Here is a 22,815-nt window from a genome sequence, read left to right as displayed (position 1 = left end):
ATTTTTATATATATATAAAACCAATACTGGGATAAATCATGCACAATATTTCCAGTAAAGAGAGGGAAATATTAATGTGCTCAAAGCACTGGTGAGATACCTTACCTAGGGTATAAGGTACAATTCTGGCTAGCCATGTTCAAGCTGGGTAAGTGTAAATCTGGAAGAGATGCGGAGAGGGACTGTGAGGATAAACAGGGAGACAGGAGAGCCTACATGTAAGGAAATGAAGACTGAAAAGAGGTAAGTGATTTCTATAGTGGGGTGGGGTTGGGTAGGAGCATGGAGGTGGAACCCCTTCAAGGTGAAGTGTAGTACTGGCACAAGAGCAACCAGGCATGCATGAGACAGGAATACATTTTGGAAGATGATGGTAAAAGTCTTCCAGCCATTCAAAGGGTACGGCTATGAGTGGCCTTCCCTAGTAGGAGTATCAGCTAGTTTTAAACTAACTTTAAACTGGTTTTATGGTGAAACTTTAGAACTTCGTGTGTTTAGGAAAGGATTTACAGAATATGGCTGTCAGCTGAACCAGAGCATTGGACATAGTGACCCAGGAGGTCCCTTCTGATCTTAGGCCCTATATCCCTATACAAAACAGATTAAACACAAAAGATAACTGAAATAAAAAAATAACACCTCGATAAACAAATAGTTTGGCAAGAAGGAAAACAGAAGGTGGGCTTTTTGGACAGAGGCTAGTGAAAGAAATAAAAGGGGGAAAGCAACTAAAGGGAGTGTATCTACAGCAAATTACAGAAAATTCTTACTGCTTTAAATCCACAGCTGGCAACCCCTCTCACAATGGTCGTGTGTGCAGCACATGGGGTAACTTCCACTTCAAGACCTTTGACGGGGACATCTTTTACTTCCCTGGGCTCTGCAATTACATCTTTGCATCCAACTGCAAATCTCCCTATGAGGACTTCAACATCCAGATTAGGCGTGCAATGGTGGAAAATGCTACCATGATCACTCAAGTCATCATGAAGTTGGAAGGAGCAGTGATTGAACTGACTCGTGGCTCTGTCCTGCTTGATGGCAACCCGTATGTTCTTAACTTGAAACTGCATCACTGCTCCTGCTCCCAGTGGGCTCTTTGAGCAAACATTCTTTTCCCTCATCTGATCTCATATTGCTCCCAAGCACCTGGAGGGCTCAGGCCCTTCCTAAAGTACCAACAAAAATAAACGGGCCTGACAGTGAGCTAAGTGCCACTTCTGCAGATTATCCCTGTGTCCATTTTGTTCAGATAAGCTATATCCCAGATGCTGCCCCACTGCTACAATTGTGTATGTATATATACAATTGAGTCTGTAAGCTGGATTCAGTCAAAGTGTTAGGTTTTTACACCCTTTAAGTTTCTATTTTCCATTAATTTTACCAGAACAGGATCCTTGAGAGGAATTTTTGATGGCTTTTGTCCTTGCACTGAACAGTATGCAGTTAGGCAGTGACTGCAGCTTGTACCCACGCTCATTTTAAAATGAGCTGGTCTGGAAACTTATCATCTGTGTAGCAGTGGTATCACTGACTTTGGCACAGGGTGTGAAACCCATCCAAAAGGCTGGGTAAATATTTGGGCAGCTATCCTACAGTGAGTTGTGTATTATAGCAGCTATGTACAGCAAGCTAGTCTAAAGGTTATCTTGGGTACACCTTTGTGAATGGCACTTATGTCACAGAAAGCCTAAAGAGTCTATCCCTTTATTATCAAGGGCTTTAAGGAGTAAATAGCAATATCCTGAAGCATGCTGCCTGCAAAACAGAACCTCCCGGCCCTTTTTTGAACAATACAACCAAAGACACCTGCCAACATTTTACCTAGCAAAACAGCATTAACAAAGATAGCCAAAAGGAACAGCAGGGAAAGCAAGGCTGGTTCATTTGCACAATGAAAAGTAACTGCATAGGAAACAGTCAAAATGTTACAAACTTGTGTTGTCTGTATTTAGCTACTGCGCTGACTAATTTCTTCACCTATGCATGTTGAACCTTCACAAAGAGAATGAGAAAGGATATCAGTGTGGATATTCAACAGATATTCTGTCCCTACCCCTGCTGAATTATGATGATCTTTCCCCAGGGTTCAGATGCCCTACAGCCATATGGGAGTCTTGATAGAGAGAAGTAACAGCTATTTGAAAGTTTCTGCCAAGTTAGGACTGACCTTCCTTTGGAATGAAGAGGATGCCCTCCTGGTAAGAAAACATCCAAAACATGTCAGAAAGCCTGTATTTTGGAAATAGTCTGTTTACATCTTTGCAGTCTTTATCAGTCAGGCAGGCATTAGTTACTTTTGAATTTGTGTCCAGTTTTAGTGTACTGTTCTGTCTTCCAGTCTTCTCCCAATTTCCTTTTTTTTTTCCACCAAGTTCAGCTCAAAAATCAATAGATCCCCAATTATAATGTTCCCAACTCACAGTGAAGTACTCCTCAGATTCCAGACCTTGCAATGCACTGATGTTCACAGCCCCAGGGCTAGAATAAGACCAAGTTTTTCTTGGTGGTCAGTGACTTTCCCAATGGTGCCTACCTTGTTACCATACGACACAGTCTGCACAGCATATATATGTCAAATTTTGAGTACATAAGCAATATTGATGCAGGTTATGTCCCTAACCATCAAGGCTGACACTGCTATGAACCTAAGCTCTCTTTCCTCCTTTCTTTCAGGTGGAACTAGATAAGAAATATGCCAATCAAACTTGCGGACTTTGTGGGGACTTCAACGGAATTCCAAATAGCAATGAATTTATTTCAGAAAGTAAGTAATAAAAAGCATTATTAAGTATTGACGTTTTGTTTTTCTTTCTTTTAGCAGTATACTGTAACATAGGTTGTGGGTCATATTAACTGCAAAACTAGTGGTACTTCTTTACATATTTCTATGATGTCAGTTATGTATAGAGTCAGGGCTTTGAGATGTATTAGGCTGCTTCCATCACTGTTAGATCTTTTAAGAACTGTGACATGTGACTTTCTACTTGTTAGCAGTACTTAGGATCCAGTTCTTTGTATACCTTCTTCATCTCCTTTTGTCTTTCATATTACAGTGATATTATTTGGTAATCACTGTTCGCGTCATAGCAGGTAGTGTCACAGAAGAAAATTATCTTCATGCGAAAGCCAGTAAACCAGTAAATATAATTCAAATATTTGGACTGCTTTTTACAGAGACAAGACTGACTCCCATACAGTTTGGGAATAGGCAGAAGATGGATGGACCGACAGAGCAGTGTGATGATCCTGTTCCTCCTGTTGTTCTGATGAACTGCTCAGCTGAATTTGTAAGACCTTCTGAAAATTTGTTTTCTCAGTGTAAAATACATTCTCCCTATCTTTGGAGAAAATTTATTAGAACTGGAAAAAATATAGCACAAATATGACTCAACCATGGATTTGGAAAGAAAATTTTTCTAAATTTAATTTTTTATTCTTTGCTAAAGTGAATGCTAAAATGTTCCATTCCCCTTCCAAGAGAAGAACAGATATTTTCATGAAAAAGAAATTCACTAAGGATATCTTAATACAAAGAAACTATATAACGCTTGGGAAGTCATCTGAGTTGAAAGTAACTCAAGATATGGGAAGATATGGGAGTTAATCAAAGGAGTTCCATGTGTACTTGCCTTATTACTGTACTTTTCCCTAAACATCTGCTTATGGCTGCTGTTGGACAGTTTCTGGATCAGATGGACCTTTGGTTTGTTCTGCTACATGCCTTAAATAATTAGTCTCATATTTTCTAAACACTTGTTTTACCTTCTCTATTTTCTCTCCTAGGTTTCTATCTGTGAGACAGTATTAACCAGTAAAGCATTTACAACCTGTAATGCACTTGTGAATGTTCAGGACTACATTGAAACTTGTGTACAAGACCTATGCCACTGTGATAGTTCTATGGCTGACTTCTGCATGTGCAACACCTTTGCTGAATACTCCCGGCAGTGTGCTCATGCAGGTGGACAGCCTCTGAACTGGAGAACCTCAGAACTGTGTCGTAAGTATCTCAGGAAGGGACTTTTACCTGTTCTTACTACCCATATCTAGTAAATTTCAAATATGTGAATTTTTTTTCCTGAAGAAGACAGTCATTTAAAGGTGCATGTAGTTTTCATGAAATCAGTTTTAACCTGAGCATATTCAAGACTTTGGCAATACGGAAGTTTAGAGGATTTTGCATTACTAAGAGTTTTCAACATATATCAGAAAGTCTAAAATGTTGCAGCCTCCACTTGTATTATATCCCCATTATATGTATCTCTCCATTATATCTTAACAGAAAACATCCTAAATTGCAAATACTTTTTTCTCAACATTTCAAAGGAAAAGTCAGCATTATAATACTCTTTTACTTGCAGCCAAATCATGTCCTTTCAACATGCGACACCAGGAGTGTGGCTCCCCCTGCTCTGACACATGCAGCAACCCGGAACGATCTGCACTTTGTGAAGATCATTGTACAGATGGCTGTGTTTGTCCTCCAGGCAAGCTTCTTTCCTGACTTTTTCTCATAGTCAAAACCGCTAGAACACTTACCTGTACACATTCAACAACTTTCATTCTATAACATCATCGCTGTTATTATCATCAAAGTAATAACTACATTTCTTCCTTGATACACATGCATCATTTCTATTCAGATTACTAAAAATGCCCTTTTAAACAACAAATATGCCTGAGACATGTACATAATGACTAAACTGAGAATAAGATACTTTGCTCCTCACAATAAGGGAAAGTCTTCTATTCTCAGTATCCATATTTGGTTCACGGAAAGTATGTAACATTTAATCACATTTTGCCCACAATGATAACTCCTGGTGTTACCAAAGCTGCATCTGGTTCTCAAAATTACCAAAACCTTCCTGTATAGTGCTGCCGTGTCTAAACAACAAGGAGCTGAGAGAGCGCCTGGCAGTGTGTAAAATCTGGTACTTCAGAGAATTACACATGAGAACTGAGTATCAGTACAAGACAAACAATGCAAATGTGTTCTCTTTGTGCATGCTTACTTCTGGGGCTGAGAATTGTTGCTGTGGTGAGTGACTGCATGGTAGGATCTTCACCCCTTGCAGCTCTTCTGCCCATCCTCCATGATGTCTCACAGAATTCACCATCACTTGTTTGTACAATAGCATTGACTTCTCTTAGATAATCCTCTGCCTTTGGGTATAAAAATATTTAGTGTACAAATATGCCTCTGGGCAGTCTTCCAAATAGTTCATCTATTCCACCTCATTACCTAGTAATTTTAATCCTGATTCCATTCTAGGACTTCTAATGAAGTCCATAACAGAAAAGTATTTCCCTAGAGGTCTCTTTTGATCACCCTAATATTTTAGATAGGCTTCAATGGAATATAGTCCTTCAATCCCTACATAGCTGACATCCTATTATTTTAAAATACTTTCTATTCATTTTCTGTGTAATACAGAAGAAATGGAACATGCTTTCAGGTATCTGCTGATGTGTACAAAAGCAGATTCTGCAGTGCATAAAATGAGTAACAAACGATTTATTTCCCTAGGAATGGTATTTGATGACATTAATGGTGCTGGCTGCATTCCCCGTAAAGAATGCCACTGTACCTATGAAGGCAGAACATATGCTCCTGGTGCCTCCTTCTCATCTAAATGCAGATCATGGTAACATGCTCCCTTTCTCATACCTCTTCTTTTAAGTGCACTATCTGAACATTTTGAAGACAGGGAAACATTACTATTTTCCCGTTAAAAAGACATGAGGAACTACTTATCAACTGAAGTTCCTTGATTACACATTTTCAGAGGATAGTTACATCTCTGTTTTCTCCCCACATTTGGAAGCAAAAATTTGAGTTTAGATATAGGTACTCCAATTTCAAGACCAATCAATTAAAGGAGACAATCAAATTCAAATACTGGAGGTGTTTAAAAATGTGAATTACTGTGTTACGTCCTTTGCAGCACTACAGTGTAATGCTAGGATGCTAACGTAAATACTATAGAGGATGTGACATTTAGGGACATGTTGCATTAGACAGAGTGGGAGATCACATTTGAAAGGCATGTTTGACAGATTTTATATGTATTTTTTCAATATCACTATAATTATTGAAGTATTATTGCATAAGTGTGTGCAAACGTACCTACCTATGAATACAAGAACCACAAACATGCATGTTATTTCCCAAGAAATACTTAACATGTTTGAAGTTTGAGCCATGCTGATGGAGATGAGGGACGATTCTTCATATGCACAGAATGGATGCCAGGTTCACCAGGATTGAATTCTGTCCAAAGACTGGAAATGAAGAGCAATATATAAAAAATTATTATCAATATAAATGTGCCTGCTCCATACTTATTCTGAGGTTTCAAAACAATGTTGGTTTTTTTGACAGTATGATTAGTGCTTCAAGAGGAAAATTAAGGCACCAACTGCCCTTATTTATCTCTTATTTCATTTACACTTGCGTTACCCAAGGTTACCGAATGGTTTTTTCATTTCAGTACCTGTGCTGGAGGTGAATGGTCTTGTGTCACCCAGTCATGCCCCGGGACTTGCAGTATTGAAGGAGGCTCTCACATTTCAACATTTGATGAGAAACATTATTCCTTCTTCGGAGATTGTAGCTATGTCCTAACCAAGGTAAAAATGAGTTACAATCCTTGCTAAAAAGCAATACGCTAAAGGAAAATGTTTTTATTACGTCTAATGTTGCTTAATTAAAACTACTGGCAATCAATCAACTTTCTGAAACTTAGAAGGTCAACATGAAGCCTTAAATGGATTTCGGGGGGCTTTCTGTTAGGGTTATACTAAATAAACATATTGTAGTAGTTTTGTGTTCTTTCATCATTGTTTAAGAATTGCACTGAGTTTTTAGGTTCAATGAAACAATCTCCATGCTTCCCATTAATTTTTAAATTAAATATCACCTGTCTGGTGTTTTATAACTACTTCTTTCTGAGCAATGTGTTTATTACTTCTATTGTTAGTGTCCTTTTTAGCACAGTTAATATAGTTCAATGGGTTATTTAACAGTACTAATAATGGAATTATTATTATACAGAATTCATGTGAGAGGAGTTAATTCATTAAGATGATCAACCTTTCAAACAATCTTTTGCAGTAAACATAGAAGACTCTAAAGTTTAAAAGCAAAAAGCTGAGGAATCATACATGTATTCTAAAACTTGAATTAGAAATCGATTACTTTTACAAAAATACCTAAGATTTACTGGAGTTTTTAGTTAGTAGGGACTGAATTCTGAGTAGGTACATCTAAAATAAGGACTAAAGATTTGCTGATTGCATAATCCTAGGTATATTTGTTGCTTATTTGTATTGGATGAGTGACGTAAACAATTTTCATAAAGACTAAACAAAAATAAATAAATAAATAAAAATTTTTTAAACAAATCTGTTCTCAAAAAGTTCAAACTGAATGTTATGAAGAAAGAGAACCATAAAAAATTAGAAATGAGCTAGAATGAGGTAATTTAGAAACAGATTAGACTAAATCAATGAAGCTTTTTGATGAGATTCACAAGCACTGGGCTCAATCCATAGTGGGAGCATAGATCAGACTTACATGTTAAACTCCCCTTTTAGCACCAACATGTAAAATTAGATTCTCAGAGGCTCTGGAGACCCTAACTTGAACCCCTAAACTTGAACACAAAAGGTCAAAAAGTCCACAATTATAACATTAAATTTCCAGATGGCTGTAATTCTGCATCTTAGCTGTTCTCAATTTAATCTTCATTACGCCAAGGAAATGCTAAGACATGTTCAGAATCACAGCCTTCTGCATGTTTCCTTGTAACATCTTGGCCATTAGGCACAACTTGAATACAACTCACAGAACACAGCCCAATGAAAATCAGAACCAAGAGAAAAGCTGAATTTTGCCTTTATTCTGTAGCTTGGTGAATAGTGATTCTAGCTTAATTTTCTCCTATGAGAGGATATTTAAATGCATATTTCCTACCTGTTAAAAGAATGTCCAAATCACCAGGCTGTTTGACAATCTATTCAGTGCAGAAGAGACTAGAAACAATTTCTCTCCTCTCCCAGGTAAACACCGCGACCAATGAGCAAGAAAGGCACACTTCCTTCATCTTCTCTAGCATATTAAACTAGTATTACCTATAACATTAGGAACTAGTATTACGTAAACATTAGGAAGTTTCAATGTTCAGTTTAATATGTCTAACTTCCCCTTGAATGTCAGAAGTAATGGACAGCTTCCACTGTGCAGACAGTATGAAAGCCAGCTTACTTGGTGACTGTATACATATATGTAAGAACATATGAGCAGGAAGAAAACAAATAATATTTTAAAAGACTTACTTTACTAAGAATGCCATTTGAGCATGAAACTTTTAACATAACAATATTTTAATACAGAAAGTCCTTTAAACAATATATTTTGTTTTCTTGTTCTAGCTCTGTGACAGCAATGAATTCACCGTTCTGGGAGATATCCACAAGTGTGGCCTGACTGACACTGAGACATGTCTCAAGGGTATAGCCATCAGCCTAAATGGAGGACAAACTGTAAGTAGCAAATGTAGACACGTAACAGTCTGCAGGGATATTTTCAAAGCTTAATAGACAAGTAGTTTGCAAATGAGACATAACAGCACAGACAGGAAATCTGCACTGATTTTTTTGTTTTATCTCATTTGAACATTATTCAAGGAAAAATTAAAAATAAAGTAGGTACATTGGAAGTCAAGATCCTAGCAGTTTTCTGTCATTTAGCTATCTTTAGGTTTTTGCTTGTTTGTTTTGACAGTCAATGAACCACAGTAATAACAATTAAAGAAATAGTATAGAACTCAGAACATCATCACGGTCTCCTTCCACTTTTTTTTTCTTTATCCTGAACAATACTAGATAGAAAACATTTGGAAAGTGTTTTACCTTTCCTAAATATCCTTAATAATCATTGCCTTTTCTTGTGGACAGAACATTGTGATCCAGCCTTCCGGCAGTGTATTTGTGAATATGATCTACACACAGCTGCCATTCTCTGCAGGTAAGTTCCTCTGGAAGACCTCTGTAATGTTTCTAGGTTTTGACTTTAAAATGTTATTACATCAGTTAATCTAAAGCCAAATTCTACCTTTGGTTACACTGCAGCAAACCCAAGGTACTCCAATAGGGCATAGCCTCTCATTTTTAAAGTAATAGGGTTTGCTTATTCAACTCCTGTAATTTTAGCAAATTGGTCTACTTTTAGCAATATCTAATTCAATTCAAGCAACTAGTATCATTGCACACTTCCAGATCCAAACATTGCCTTAAGAGAGGAAACAAAAATTCTGATATGCAACAGGACTCCAATATCTCAAGTTGTTTAGTTCTCTGTGTTCCCTCCATCCCTTTGCTTGGTACACATTCATCACTGGAGAGTTTCTCTCCTCAGATACTACTGCACCTGAACAGAAAGCAAACCATGGAAGGACAGAATAGGTCCAGGTTGGAGTCTACCACTAAATCACGCTATATGATTTTCATCAAGCAAAGGTGGCCTTTTAAATAGCATCAGAAGTGTGTGCTCTTCCCCTATTTTAAAACATCTGACAGAAAGTGAAGGGGTTTCATACATTTATTGTTTAGGGTAAAGACAGCCTGTTTTGGTGCTGGATTTGAAATCCTATATGGATGATTTTTCCCCTAGTTCTTCAGAAATTAGGATCTTGTCAAACACAGCTGCAGAATCCCTCTATATAATGCAGTTATTTCAGCTGCTCATCTTATATGAAATTATAACTCTTCTTACGTCCCTAGCGAATGTCACCATCTTCAGACCATCATCTTTCTTCATTATTCTGCAAACAACCTTTGGTCTTCAGCTACAGGTTCAGCTCGTGCCTCTCATGCAACTTTTTGTAGACTTAGACCCATCACATAAAGGGCAGACATGTGGTAAGTGATCTTATCATAACAACTGCCTTCATCAGCACACTTCATTCTGTAGGACACTTTCACAGGCCAGCTGCTTCCTTTTAGGTCTCTGTGGAAACTTCAATGACATGCAGACAGATGATTTCAAAACCACCAGTGGTGTAATAGAGGGTACTTCAGCTGCCTTTGGCAATACTTGGAAAACTCGGGCTGATTGTCCTGATGCCAAAAACACCTTTGAGAACCCCTGTAGTGTCAGCATAAAAAATGGTAAGCTCAGTGTACAGTAACCTCTTCTATTCTCTTTCAGGTTGGAAAGAAAGAACGAGCTGATCAATCACCAAGCATTTAGTCAAAATAACAGTGCACTATTTGCACACACACTATTTTCCTCAGTTGACACTAGAAGTCTTCAATTAATAAATAATTATAACTAATAAATAATAATGACTAGGATGATATTCTAGATCTTCAAAAATATTCCTTTGGATAAAGAAAAGGGAAATTGGAATGATACAGCATATCCAGGATCTATTCCTGGAAAGGACTGATTGTCATACAGGAAAAAAGCTCTGCATAGCCCCACTGAAGGCTGGATTCAGTGTGGTCCTTCCACTGAGAACCAGACTTACAATTCAGAGCTTCACAGCTCTCAGGCTCCATTTCAGCTGCTTGAATACATACTTTTTGAGCATTTACAAGCCACTCTTCTGTTTTCTGAGATGAACAAGTGCATTTTTAATTCACAATGTGAACTTTCTTTTTCAAAATTCAGCTAAGGATGTCTTAGTTTATTCCATGACAATTACCATGAATTAAGAGCATTCAAGTTTATGAAGAGTTTATTTTCTGTACAGAGGAAGTAAAAGACTGTTTGCATTTCAGCAAATGCAGAGCTGAATTCTATCATAAAGCTAAGGTTCTGCAATTTTCCTGTAGGAAGTACAGTTAACACTGAGACAAGAGTTTAGACAATGAAGTGCAATAGAAATTCTTATCATGTTTTCAATTCACAGACGAGTATGCTCAGCACTGGTGTGGACTGCTCTCTGATATCATGGGACCTTTTGCTGAATGTCACTCAACAGTGAATCCAGAAGTTTACCAGAAGGTACTTGACTCTTAACTTTTTCCCATTTAAAAGAAAAAGACTCAGATTTCTGATACCAACACCTGAGAGAATAACTAACTTACCAATCGGGAGGAGATGCATTCATGATAGTTCTTTTCAAGCCAAGGGTTCATTCTATCTACACATCATAATAATTACTCCTTTGTAAAGGTATCTATCTTTCCATTCCCAGGAGGATAAACTTACAGACATTTTCCTGCTGCCTGTATTTTTAAGTATTAACATAATGCCTAAGCTAGGAGCTTGGACTCCCTGGGCTCCTTAGCAGGTCAAAGGGCAAAAGCCGTCCCTCCTGAGATATAAAGAAAGATCTGGTCAGAATCTTTACTAGCACTTTTCTCAGTTGCTCTGAACTGCTCTCAGAAGGGTTTTGCATATATCCAAGGACAAGGCAAGAAATGTGTGTAAGAAGCAGCACAGAGATGTAGATAACATGTGAACAAAAATGTTCCAGGAATTCAAGGCAACGAAGCTCTGGAACAGATGGCCTAGGGACTTTAGAAAGTCTCCCTGTTATTGGAAATCTGTAAGATTATTTTCAACAAACATCTTCTGGAGTGACAACATTATAGTGACCTTGCCCAGCATAGCAACACATTAAATGACTTCTTGTTTTCTTCATTTCTGTGATGCAGAGAGCCCAAGCCCCTAAGCCTAAGCCCTAAAAGTTAGGTGGTATCAAATACCCTCTATGTGTCCTAAGTATATATGGCACAGTGGCTACAAACTGGAAGTAGCTGGGAAACCTACCAACACCTGAAAAAGTAAAAAAGAACACAAAAAAGAAAAAATAGTTTAAAATTGTGGACCTCCAATTACTCTCTCTCCTTGCAAAGAATCTTTTTTGAAAGTACTCAATGAAATCTTCAAATGAAAAACAGGCATATGTTTTCATATCCATATGGATTACAGTCACTTTTACCTCTAACAAACATGACATTCTAAAAAGTATAGAGTGTCATGGTTTTGACATGACAATCTGATGATCATATTTCATCCTCTGTCCCTAGAACTGCATGTTTGACACATGTAACTGTGAGAAGAGTGAGGACTGTATGTGTGCTGCCCTTTCCAGCTATGTCAGAGCCTGTGCCGCAAAAGGAGTTCTCCTCACTGGATGGAGGAGCAAAGTCTGCAGTAAGTTCTACATTCCTTTCCCTCTTGAAAGTGATCATCCAGAAGGCCCCACATAGCAGCTCTCAAGAATTCCTGCAGTAAATTGTGTTAAACTGTGTTTTAAGTACAGCATTGACTTTCAAGAATTTGAAGAGGAAGGGAATATCGTAAAAGACAAGCAGTAAGCAGGGAGAAATATAAAAAATAGTCTTTGTTAGATTACTTGCTCAGAATGAGCAGAAGCAACATGGACCTCAATACCCTTGCAATAGGAATAAAATAAGTAGGGTGCTTCTCAATTTACTTTGACAAAAAATGTAAAAATAGCAATGAAGAAAAATCACATTATGCATTAATATAATTGACATTTTTTCTTTTTTAACTTGGACAAAATATTTGTATTCATGACACATTTATAGGGGAAAATTCTGCTCTAGCAGTACAAAGAAAATGACACTATCAAGGATATCAGTAAAGCACATGTACATACATTGCCATGTTTATCATATATGCTTTACCTTAAATACTGCATTTTTGCCTATGTTGATTCTTAAATGAACTACAAATCTAACTCACCTTTTTACTCTCAAGCAAAATACACCACCTTGTGTCCGAAATCCTTGAAGTACACGTACAATGTCGATTCCTGTCAACCCACCTGCCGGTCTTTGAATGAGCCTGATATCACGTGCAGCATCAAGTTTGTCCCAGTTGATGGCTGCACCTGCATAAATGGAACCTACCTGGATGAAAGTGGCAAATGTGTGCCTGATTCTAGCTGTCCTTGTTACTACAAAGGAATGCCTCTGTCTTCTGGAGAAGTTATTCATGATAATGGTGTTGTCTGGTAAGAGATGTGTAAACAAAAGAATGAGATTGGATATAGGCAATCATGAAACCAGATATATATTATGCAATCTATTCAAATAAAATGCATTTATGTCCCTAATAATGTCAATACCAAAAAAACCACAGACCCTCAAAAATTTTTAGGGCTATCCATATTTGGAAGATTGTACTTAGACTCCTACAGGAATTCAACTAACCATACTGTGGTGAGTTAGCCTTGGCTAACAGGCAAACTCCCACCCAGTCACTTACTCCCCACCACACATACTTTTCTTATCCATGACTGTAAAAGACTTGTTCCATGGGGAAAGATGCTTGATAATCCTGTTACAGATTATTCCCATTATGAATGGAATCTGAACTATTCTGGACGACAGATTTTAACCAGGAAAACTAACAGAGTAAACCTGTCTTTATATAGAACATACTTGTATTTTGGTCTGCTCTAATATATTATATACAAACTATTCTGATAAAAGACACACTTTCCTCTGTTTTATCACACAGTAATTTGTCATTATTTCAAATTCATTAGGAAATAAGCTGAAATTTAACAAGGAAAAGCAAAAACATATCTATTCTTTTTTTTTTTATAGCACTTGCACCTATGGCAAGCTGAGCTGCATTGGAGAGAAACCTGAACCAGGTAACGTATCATTTAAGATTTTCTTTAATTCTCCCGTTCCATCTTCATCATTTTCAGTTCTCTCTTTTTTTGTCATAATGATGAAAATTGTACAAGTCTGAAATCAAACAAAGTACAAAGAAACACTGTCTTACCTTTCAGATCACTGAAACAAGTTATAACCTCCTGGGTTACCAAGAGGAAAAGAATACTTGGTCACCTCACTGAACGTGAGGAGAAAACTATTCACATTTAAAATAAAAGTACTAAAAGCCTAAAAAAAATACAAAGTAAACCAGGACCTTTGTTTTCTTTCTTTCTTTCTTTTTTTTTTCCCCCTGAAAGAAAGTGTTTCACGATGCTAACTAAACATTTATTTCTATGAGTAGTCCAAGCATAAGCACAAAAAAATAGATGAACATGACTTCAAAACAATATTCAGTTTCTCTTTCTGGTCAAATGTCTTATATTAAGGTACACATATCTCACAAAGGAGTCTTTTTTTTTTGCTCGCCTTCAATCTGCACTAAGGAAACACAAAGATACACATACATGGTTGATCTCACATTTCCCACGGCTCTTCTCTCTTTCAGTCTGCATGCCTCCCATGGTCTATATTGACTGTGGCAATGCCACTGCAGATGTGGTAGGAGCAGGATGCCAGAAGAGCTGTCAGACTCTAGATATGGAATGTGTAAGTATAGACTCTTTATACCCAGTTGAAAGCATATTAAACTAGATCTCTTTTACAATTACCAGCTGCAGTTGGACTCTTCCATCAGGGAAATGTTTCAAGTCATGTCTTCTATATGGTATTTACAGTACAGAACCCACTGTGTCTCTGGCTGTGTATGTCCTCATAATCAAGTATTAGATGGCAAAGGTGGCTGTATAGCTCCAGAAGACTGTCCATGTATTCACAATGGGAATTTCTACAGTCCAGGAGAATCAATCAGAGTTGGCTGTAACAACTGGTAAGAGCATATTGAAAAAAATTATTTTCAAGCATCTGAAAGGGAATAGTTTAAGCTCTAGGTGAATGACAGCATTTTATTCTAGCAGTTGCAAGATTTATAGGAAGGAATCCTACATAAGATGATCCATTTAGTACCTAAAAAGCAAGCTCTGTCTGTTTTTTATAATGGCACACAGCATAGAAATCACAAGTGGTCAGAAGAACAATATGGTTTGGATGTTGTCATATTCATTTGAGTCAGGAAAGCTTTTTTCCTCACAGGCAATCCATACATTTCAATACATCCAACAAGATTTGGAAATGTGAAAGACTTGAAGTATTTTCTAATCCAAATTATTCATGACATCATGAAGTAACACAGTCTTTGGGTACATCCCAAAATTTCTTGATCTATGCTGCATTTCCAAGAATAAGCAAGCTTTATTTTTTGATTATAGGCTGAACATATTTTAAAATCAGATTGATGTACATGCAGGAATGTACATATAGCTATATCGTGTGCATGTCTGGTTTTTACATTTGGAATGCTTTTTGTCTTACGTAGCACATGTAGAAACAGAAAATGGCACTGCTCTGAGGAACCTTGCCTGGAAACCTGTTCTGTTTATGGAGATGGGCATTACACCACCTTTGATGGCAAACGCTTTGATTTTGAAGGGGACTGTGAATATGTTCTGGTCCAGGTAATGGAGTCCTTCCCAGATTTTCGGACTATCATCGAAGTACTTTGCATTTGACATACGACCATGTACAATAGTTAATACTGAATATCATTCCCCTGTTTCAGAACTACTGTGGTCAACAAGGTGTGAATCAAGGAACATTCAGAGTCATCACTGAGAACATTCCATGTGGCACTACAGGAACCACCTGCTCTAAGTCTATTAAAGTTTTCCTGGGGGTAAGTATTTTCATTAATAAGTAAGTTGTACCCCAGGCCTAATGTGCCAGAAGGACAGAACAAGCTGTCGCAGATAGACTGCATCATAGAAGTGTCCTGCAAGACAGTGAAAATGTTACTGCACTTCTTCACTCATTGCTAACAATTCTGCTCTCTGCTGGAGAAAGCAAAGGAGGGAATTCTAAAGAGAAATTGCTTAACATGACGTTGTTGAATAGAATCCTTCTGATGATAGCAGAGTTGTTATTTGAATAACAGTTACTGGCAATATATAAAACAGTACCCAATAGTAACTTTTTTAATTGTCCTCTAACTTTTTCTTTTCCTGTCCTAGAACTATGAGCTGGTACTCAGTGATGGACACTCTGATGTCATCCAGAGGACACCTGGAGGAAAAATGCCATTCCAAATCCGTTCCATGGGCATCTACCTTGTTGTTGACACTACTGTTGGCCTGATACTCATGTGGGACAGGAAAACCAGTATATTCATCAAACTTAGTCCCAGCTTTCAGGTACATTTTGAAATCTAAAACCTGGATAAAATAATTTCTGAAACATATTCATGTTATCTGTCAAAGAAAAAAACCGGAAATTTAGGCTGTAACCAGAAGACTGAAAGAGCAGTAATTGCATATTATGATCCTTATAGTGTTGACTTAGATTGTGTACTACCCATTTTCCTTAAATTACGTTATTCAGCAATGGCATAATAGCAACTACATCAGTAGCTTTCTTCATGAAAAGCCCTCACTGAAGATGTATGTTCAGGTCCAGATAAAACTAATTAGCTCAATAATAAGGACAAAAACCATGAGTCTACTCTGCTTCCTATCCTTATCCTTCCTAACAACAAGTTAGAGACATCTCTTCATGAAAGGTATTTTATGAAAATGTCCATGGTTGTTACTGAAGAGGCCCAGATAATCTTAAATAAGATTCATCCTGAAGTCTGTTACTCACAGATACTGAGAAACTGTACCTTAGTGATCTTTGTCATTTTGTGTTTATCCCCATGCAGGGCCATGTCTGTGGACTTTGTGGAAACTATGATGGCAATGGAAACAATGACTTCACTACTCGCAGTCAGTCTGTGGTAGGAAATGTGCTGGAGTTTGCCAATAGCTGGAAAGTGTCTTCTAGTTGCCCAAATGCCAATCGTACCACGGATCCATGCACTGCGAACCCATACAGGAAAGCCTGGGCACAGAAGCAGTGCAGCATCATTACCAGTGAAGTGTTTGGAAAGTGTCACTCCCAGGTATGACAAAAGCTTCAGTCTTAAACTCTCTTGAGCCAGAGATTACATTAATTTTTATGTGGGATAGCTGAAAAATACACTAAAATACACTTTGTCATGCTTGACAAAGTGAAGTCAGATCAAGTTCCAGGGAGACTGCATAGAAAGTATTTTCGCTTCCATTTTCTCAGCTTGTGCCTTGAACTAGTACACTAAAGAAATTGATGGGTTTTTTTAGTACAAGGGACAATCACAGATACATCTCAGGATACAGTTAATTTCTAATGGCATCATTTTCTACTAATATAAATACCAGCCACTTGATATATACGACTGTGTGCTAGCTTGAAGAAATGTAAAAGTATTCTTTCTGCAAATGTATCTTCAACATCAAATAGTTCTCAGCATTACAACTGATTATTAACAGCTTTATTCTACATTTTCCTCTTGAGTTTTCAAAGTATTCTCATGGTTTCTTCCTTTCTCACACATACAACATTGTCAGTTTCAGATACTTTATTCAACTTTTGCAGGACAGTGAATGCCTTTTCAAAGAGGACAAGTGCATGAAAACTCAAATGTTTTCTCCAACAGGTTGAACCAAATGAATATTATCAAGCATGCGTGGAAGACGCTTGTGCCTGTGACACTGGAGGAGATTGTGAATGTTTCTGTACAGCAGTAGCTGCCTATGCCCAAGCGTGCAATGAGCTGGACATCTGCATTTCATGGAGAACTCCATCCATTTGTCGTGAGTTTCACTCTACTATTTTTTGAAGGGGTCCAGAGGGAGAAAAAACAGAGAAGAAAAAAGAAAAGTAGAATAAAATAAGAAAGAAGAATAAAATTGTATGTGTAAGAGCCACTGCTGCATTCTAAAAACAGCAAAAAAACCCACATAGCAATTTGGGTAAATCACTGGAAACCAGTCTAACTTCTTAAAATGAAACAATGGATAGTAACTTTACTAGTGGTGTCATTAGTGTCTGATTTACTTGTCAATCATGATACACAGCTGATGAACTGTATTATACTACACTCCCACCTGTCTCCATCAGACTTGGAGCAAATAAATATTAGTGCCTACTAGCTAAAATCAGTGATTCAATTAACTGATTTTTCATGCTTAATGTGTAACTCTGTTCTGTGCTTTAGAATTTTGTTGGTGTCTAAAGGTGGTAGAAGTGTAACAACATATTAAATTAGAAATAAGGCAATATACTGTTCACCACCTATGTGAGTACACTGCTCACATGAGATTTTTACCCAGCAAAACTGAACGACTGTAGAGCAAAAAGATGAAAGGTCTTTTTCTGTAATGTCTCCTTCCTCTAGCTCTGTTCTGCGATTACTACAATCCACAAGGGGAATGTGAGTGGCACTACAAACCATGTGGAGCCCCTTGTATGAAGACCTGCAATAATCCAAGTGGGAGATGCCTTCATGAGTTGAGAGGTTTAGAAGGTAAACATAATTATGCATATCTCATTCTACTTATAAAAATCTAAAATGCAAATTGATTAACAAAATTTATATTACTCAACATATGACATGTTTATATTAGAAATTATAAGAAGAGTTTTTCTAATTAGTCTCTTAGTCTCTAATTGATCATGAACTTGTTTGGAGTGAAGATGAGAACAAAATGTTCCAAAGCTTAATGTGCAATCAAAGGAATAGCAGTAAGAGAGCATGAAATTCCACTTACCACATGTGATAATTTGGGGAAAGCAGATATAAGCAGAGTATAGAGTTACTTGTATTTGTGAAAGGCATAATGTCAACATAACTCTCATTTTTTATTGCAGGCTGCTATGCACACTGTCCAAAGAATAAGCCCTATTTTGATGAAGAAACCATGACTTGTGTTTCTAATTGTGGTTGTTATGAAAATGGAAAAAATTACAAACCAGGAGTGCAGATGCCTTCAAAGCAGAATTGTCAATCATGGTAGGATTAGTAAAGATTTTTAAATGTTGAGCTTAAACCTGTGGAACATAATTCATCATTCATTACGTTTTTTGTTTGCCAACAGGAACTAGGCCAGTCATAGGCTGCTGAATAATGTCTAATTTTCTTCTGTTCCCAGGAACTTAAATGATGACATGGTGAAACATTTTACCATAGAGAGATTAATTTACTACTTATTCTGCATTCTTATTAAAGTACTTTAAAATTATTATTATTATCATTATTAAATACAAATGAATTAAAATAATACTAGTTATGCCAATAGTCTGAGAATTTTTATTAACATATCCCTAAAATCATTTTGTGAAATTATTTAGAAGTTAGCAGGCAATTAATCTTCATTGTTTTGAGCTTGTTTCTGTTATTGCACCAGTACTTGCACATTTGCAGCAGTCAGCAAGTAGTCCATTCTGTCAGAATTGATGACATGTTAGGACAAGTGCTGCTAAGTCTTCTATCAAATAGTGCAAAGTTAACAGAATCAGTTGTGAAGGAACTAACGCCCATACTAAGATACCTTTAAAGTAGCTACACTTGAATATTGTAAGCAGTGCAGTCAGAATGGCAAAGAGCTTAGTATGCAGCCCATCTGAGCTAACCCAACTTTCATGGCATCTTTTGCAGTTCATAGACAGCATTGCCTGCATCATCTATGTAGTTAACAGCACTAAACCTAACCTGTTAAATAGATATCTATATTTACTTAAGTTTATTCAGTGTACAGATGCCCTTGGTCACTGTAAATAAATACATCAAGATTCAATTCTTAAAAGATAATAGATAAACTCCCTTTAAAAACAGAATGCATTCTTGCATCTTTTGGAAGTCTGCTGGAAATTTGCTGTGTAGACAACTTCAACATCTGTGATACAGTGATTCTTTCTCAAACGATACATGTACTGCATTTTCCCTTCCAAAAAATAAGCACACCTATCAAGGAGTTAAGAACATTTCAAATCACCTCTCCGCACATCTTTGCCCAGCCCCCAAAAGCATCGATAAGGATACTGCATATTTAGTACGCTGGCATAGAAGAGTTACCTTTCTTATCAGAAAACTGAGTGATCCTACCTCACCTGAATCTGTACAGTAAACCTGAATATCTAACTCAGAGAAGATAGGGTCTTTCTACATTTAAACACACAATGAATAGCAAAGGATCAACAGAAAAAAACTGAAACAATGAAATGATGTCATGAGCCAATATATTCACATCCATCATCTCCTTTTTTCTCTTTTTCAGTGAATGCACAATTCATGGCAAAAAATGCAAATACGACGAATATGGTATGTTAACAAAGTTCTGTTTATCTGAATAGGATGCATTTGAGGTATTCTGCTCTGTGTTTCAGATACCACGGAATAACACTCTCTTTTGATTTACAGAATGTGTCTGCATTTATGAGGGACGGAAATACAACTACAAAGATGTGATCTACAATACTACAGATGGCACAGGAGGGTGTATTGTCGCAACCTGTGGCCCCAATGGAACAATTCAAAGGCTTGTCTATGAATGTCCGATCTTAACATCACCCACAACATCAACAACGTTTCACTTCAGCACTATGCCACCTGCCACTACTTCCACAGGTACATCCTTTACAGCCCATAAGAGCATATTCTGTTCATTCGTGAGTAAAATATAGCTACAAAACCATGCCCACACTCACAACATAAAGGAATTAATACAACCTCAAAATAAATTACAGTAAGTCTCATCTGTTATTAGCATTTGGTTTCAGTCAGTATATGGTAACCTAACTAATACAAGGAAATAAACATAGAAAATAAAACCACTTCTGAAACACCAAAATGGAAACCATTGCACAGTAGTTTGATACTATTATTTTGCTTATCTTCATAGTGAATGATAAAAAATAGTAACAGATTTATTATCTGTAATTGTAACTATTTCTATACCTGGAATAATCTTTACTGAATGAATAATTAATTATTTTTCATATTAAATTACAGAGTGATGACTTTCTGTAAAATTCCTGGTAGAGTTCATGGTATTTATAATTATAGTACTAAGTCAATTGCTCAGATATTGGCATTGAGATACTGAAATTTTTGTTTCTAGAATTCCTGTTCAGCATTCCTCAGGTTGGAAATCTCTAATTACTACGGGCATATGTTGTTTAATGAAATAAGTATTCAGTATAAAATTTAGAACTACAAGTTCTGAAATCACAGAAGCCATCAGCACTGCTGGAATTCATTAGCCATTTTCCAGCCATTTCACAATGAGAATTCACCTGCAAAAGCTCACCTGCAAAAGCTTATGGACTGCTCTCTAACCAATAAATGGTTTCTTAAGACCAGAGCTAAAGTACTAAGTGTAGAGGTGTTAATAATGCTGCATTAGACATCTATTATTTCAATTGGAGGAGCAAAGACATTGCAGCATATTACATGAGGAGTCAACTCATTTGGAAGAAAAAAGTACCTATGAATCTTGATACATAGACTAAATGTTATTCTTTCCACTGGATTTGATTCAGGCTTTCCACTCCAGAAAGACTAGTAAAAATTGAAGCAAGGTACAAACCAAGAAATTAAACTAAATTGATTGCAAAAAAGTGAGATTTTGTTTTTCCCCAATGTGTATAAATTATGTCCAAGACTTTTTTCAACACGTTGTAAAAGATACTTAGCATTCCCTTGGGAAGTGACAGTTTCAAGAGCATAAGTATATTAAATTGCTAGGTGAGGGATTTTCTGTTCTACTTCATATTAAATTACAAGTAGACTAAACTGATGCATTATAGGCTCACAATACAATCAAATGACCTTAGGAAAATTTTCAGACCATTGAACATAATGAAAAAGAGAATATCTACAGGAATTTATTCTAAGTTTTGTGGTCTTCTCTTTCTCTCTTTCACAGTGTCAGCAACTACATCAGTATGTGTTCATGAAGTCTGCGAGTGGTCAGAATGGTATGATGGGAGTCTGCAAACCCCTGGCTACGATGGTGGAGATTTTGAAACATTTGATGATTTGAGAGCGAAAGGTTATGAAGTCTGTAAAGCTCCACGGGCTGTTCAGTGCAGAGCAGAAAAACTCCCTAATATACCACTGAAAGAACTTGGCCAAAAAGTAGAATGCAGTACAACAGTTGGGCTTATATGTTACAACAAAGATCAAATTTCAACAATGTGCAATAATTATGAAATCAGAGTCTTATGCTGTGTTTATGTACCATGCTCTTCTACAACACATTTCAGCACATCAACACCGATCACAACTGCAGCTAAGAGCACAGAAACATCAAGTCTAACTGAAGAAACCACATCATTTTCTACTACTACAACATCACCAGTTACTACAACTTCTGAAAGTACAACATTCATATCTTCGGCTACTAAACAAACCAGCACAAGCACAAATGAAATTACAACACCTGTCACCACTTCTCCTTCAACAACTCATCTTTGCATTAAAGAAGAATGTTACTGGTCAATGTGGTACGATGTCAGTTATCCGGGGTCTGGATACAATGATGGAGATTTCGATACAATTCAGAACATTAAAAAAAAAGGATACAAAGTCTGTGATAACAGAAAGGCTGTTGAATGCAGAGCAGTAAGGTTCCCAAATACACCATATCCTCTACTGGAGCAACACATTACATGTAATACAGAAGAAGGGTTGAAATGCTACAATAAAGATCAACTACCACCTATCTGCTATAACTATAAACTAAGATTTAAATGCTGTACAAATGTAACAGTACCATGCCAGCCAACTACATCGCCCCATACAACTACACTACAATCAAAAACCACGCCGATTTTATCAACAGCTCTAAGCACACCATCAACACAACTAACAACATCACCACATATACATACCAAACATAAGACAACTACAATATCAACAACGCCACCAGAAACAGAACATATTCATACAAGAACTACATCACAACCAACCTCACATCGTACAACATGGAGCACAGTCACGACGTCGACCTCCACATCCTACACCCTCACCACACGGTCCACTTCCTCAGAAACCACATCGCCAATCTACTCGGGCAGCACGCCCACGCCCACACCTACCGTTACCTCCACCAGCATCCCCTCCACCACCAC

The 22,815-nt window shown here is 37.1% G+C and overlaps 1 protein-coding gene across 1 annotated transcript; it reads left to right on the top strand.

Moving 5' to 3' along the window:
- Positions 1-135: 135 nt before the first annotated feature.
- Positions 136-22,306, top strand: LOC104157075 (mucin-5AC-like; the record flags this gene model as incomplete). Its single annotated transcript, XM_009710101.1, has 29 exons — positions 136-148; positions 787-1,048; positions 2,087-2,201; positions 2,677-2,767; positions 3,178-3,290; positions 3,787-4,003; positions 4,365-4,490; positions 5,534-5,651; positions 6,498-6,636; positions 8,440-8,550; positions 8,965-9,034; positions 9,790-9,927; positions 10,012-10,176; positions 10,923-11,017; positions 12,049-12,175; positions 12,746-13,001; positions 13,600-13,649; positions 14,222-14,322; positions 14,451-14,602; positions 15,149-15,287; positions 15,392-15,505; positions 15,840-16,019; positions 16,526-16,765; positions 17,339-17,495; positions 18,080-18,208; positions 18,553-18,694; positions 19,959-20,002; positions 20,102-20,308; positions 21,609-22,306. Coding segments are annotated over exons 1-29 (4,509 nt in total), but the record flags the coding sequence as incomplete, so codon positions are not given.
- Between the last annotated feature and the right edge of the window lie 509 nt (positions 22,307-22,815).

This window comes from Cariama cristata, unplaced genomic scaffold (genome assembly GCF_000690535.1).
Source record: "Cariama cristata isolate BGI_N322 unplaced genomic scaffold, ASM69053v1 scaffold45451, whole genome shotgun sequence".
NCBI lineage: Eukaryota > Metazoa > Chordata > Aves > Cariamiformes > Cariamidae > Cariama > Cariama cristata.
The sequence above is the reverse complement of the archived record's forward strand: the minus strand, read 5'-3'. Positions and strand labels throughout refer to the sequence as shown.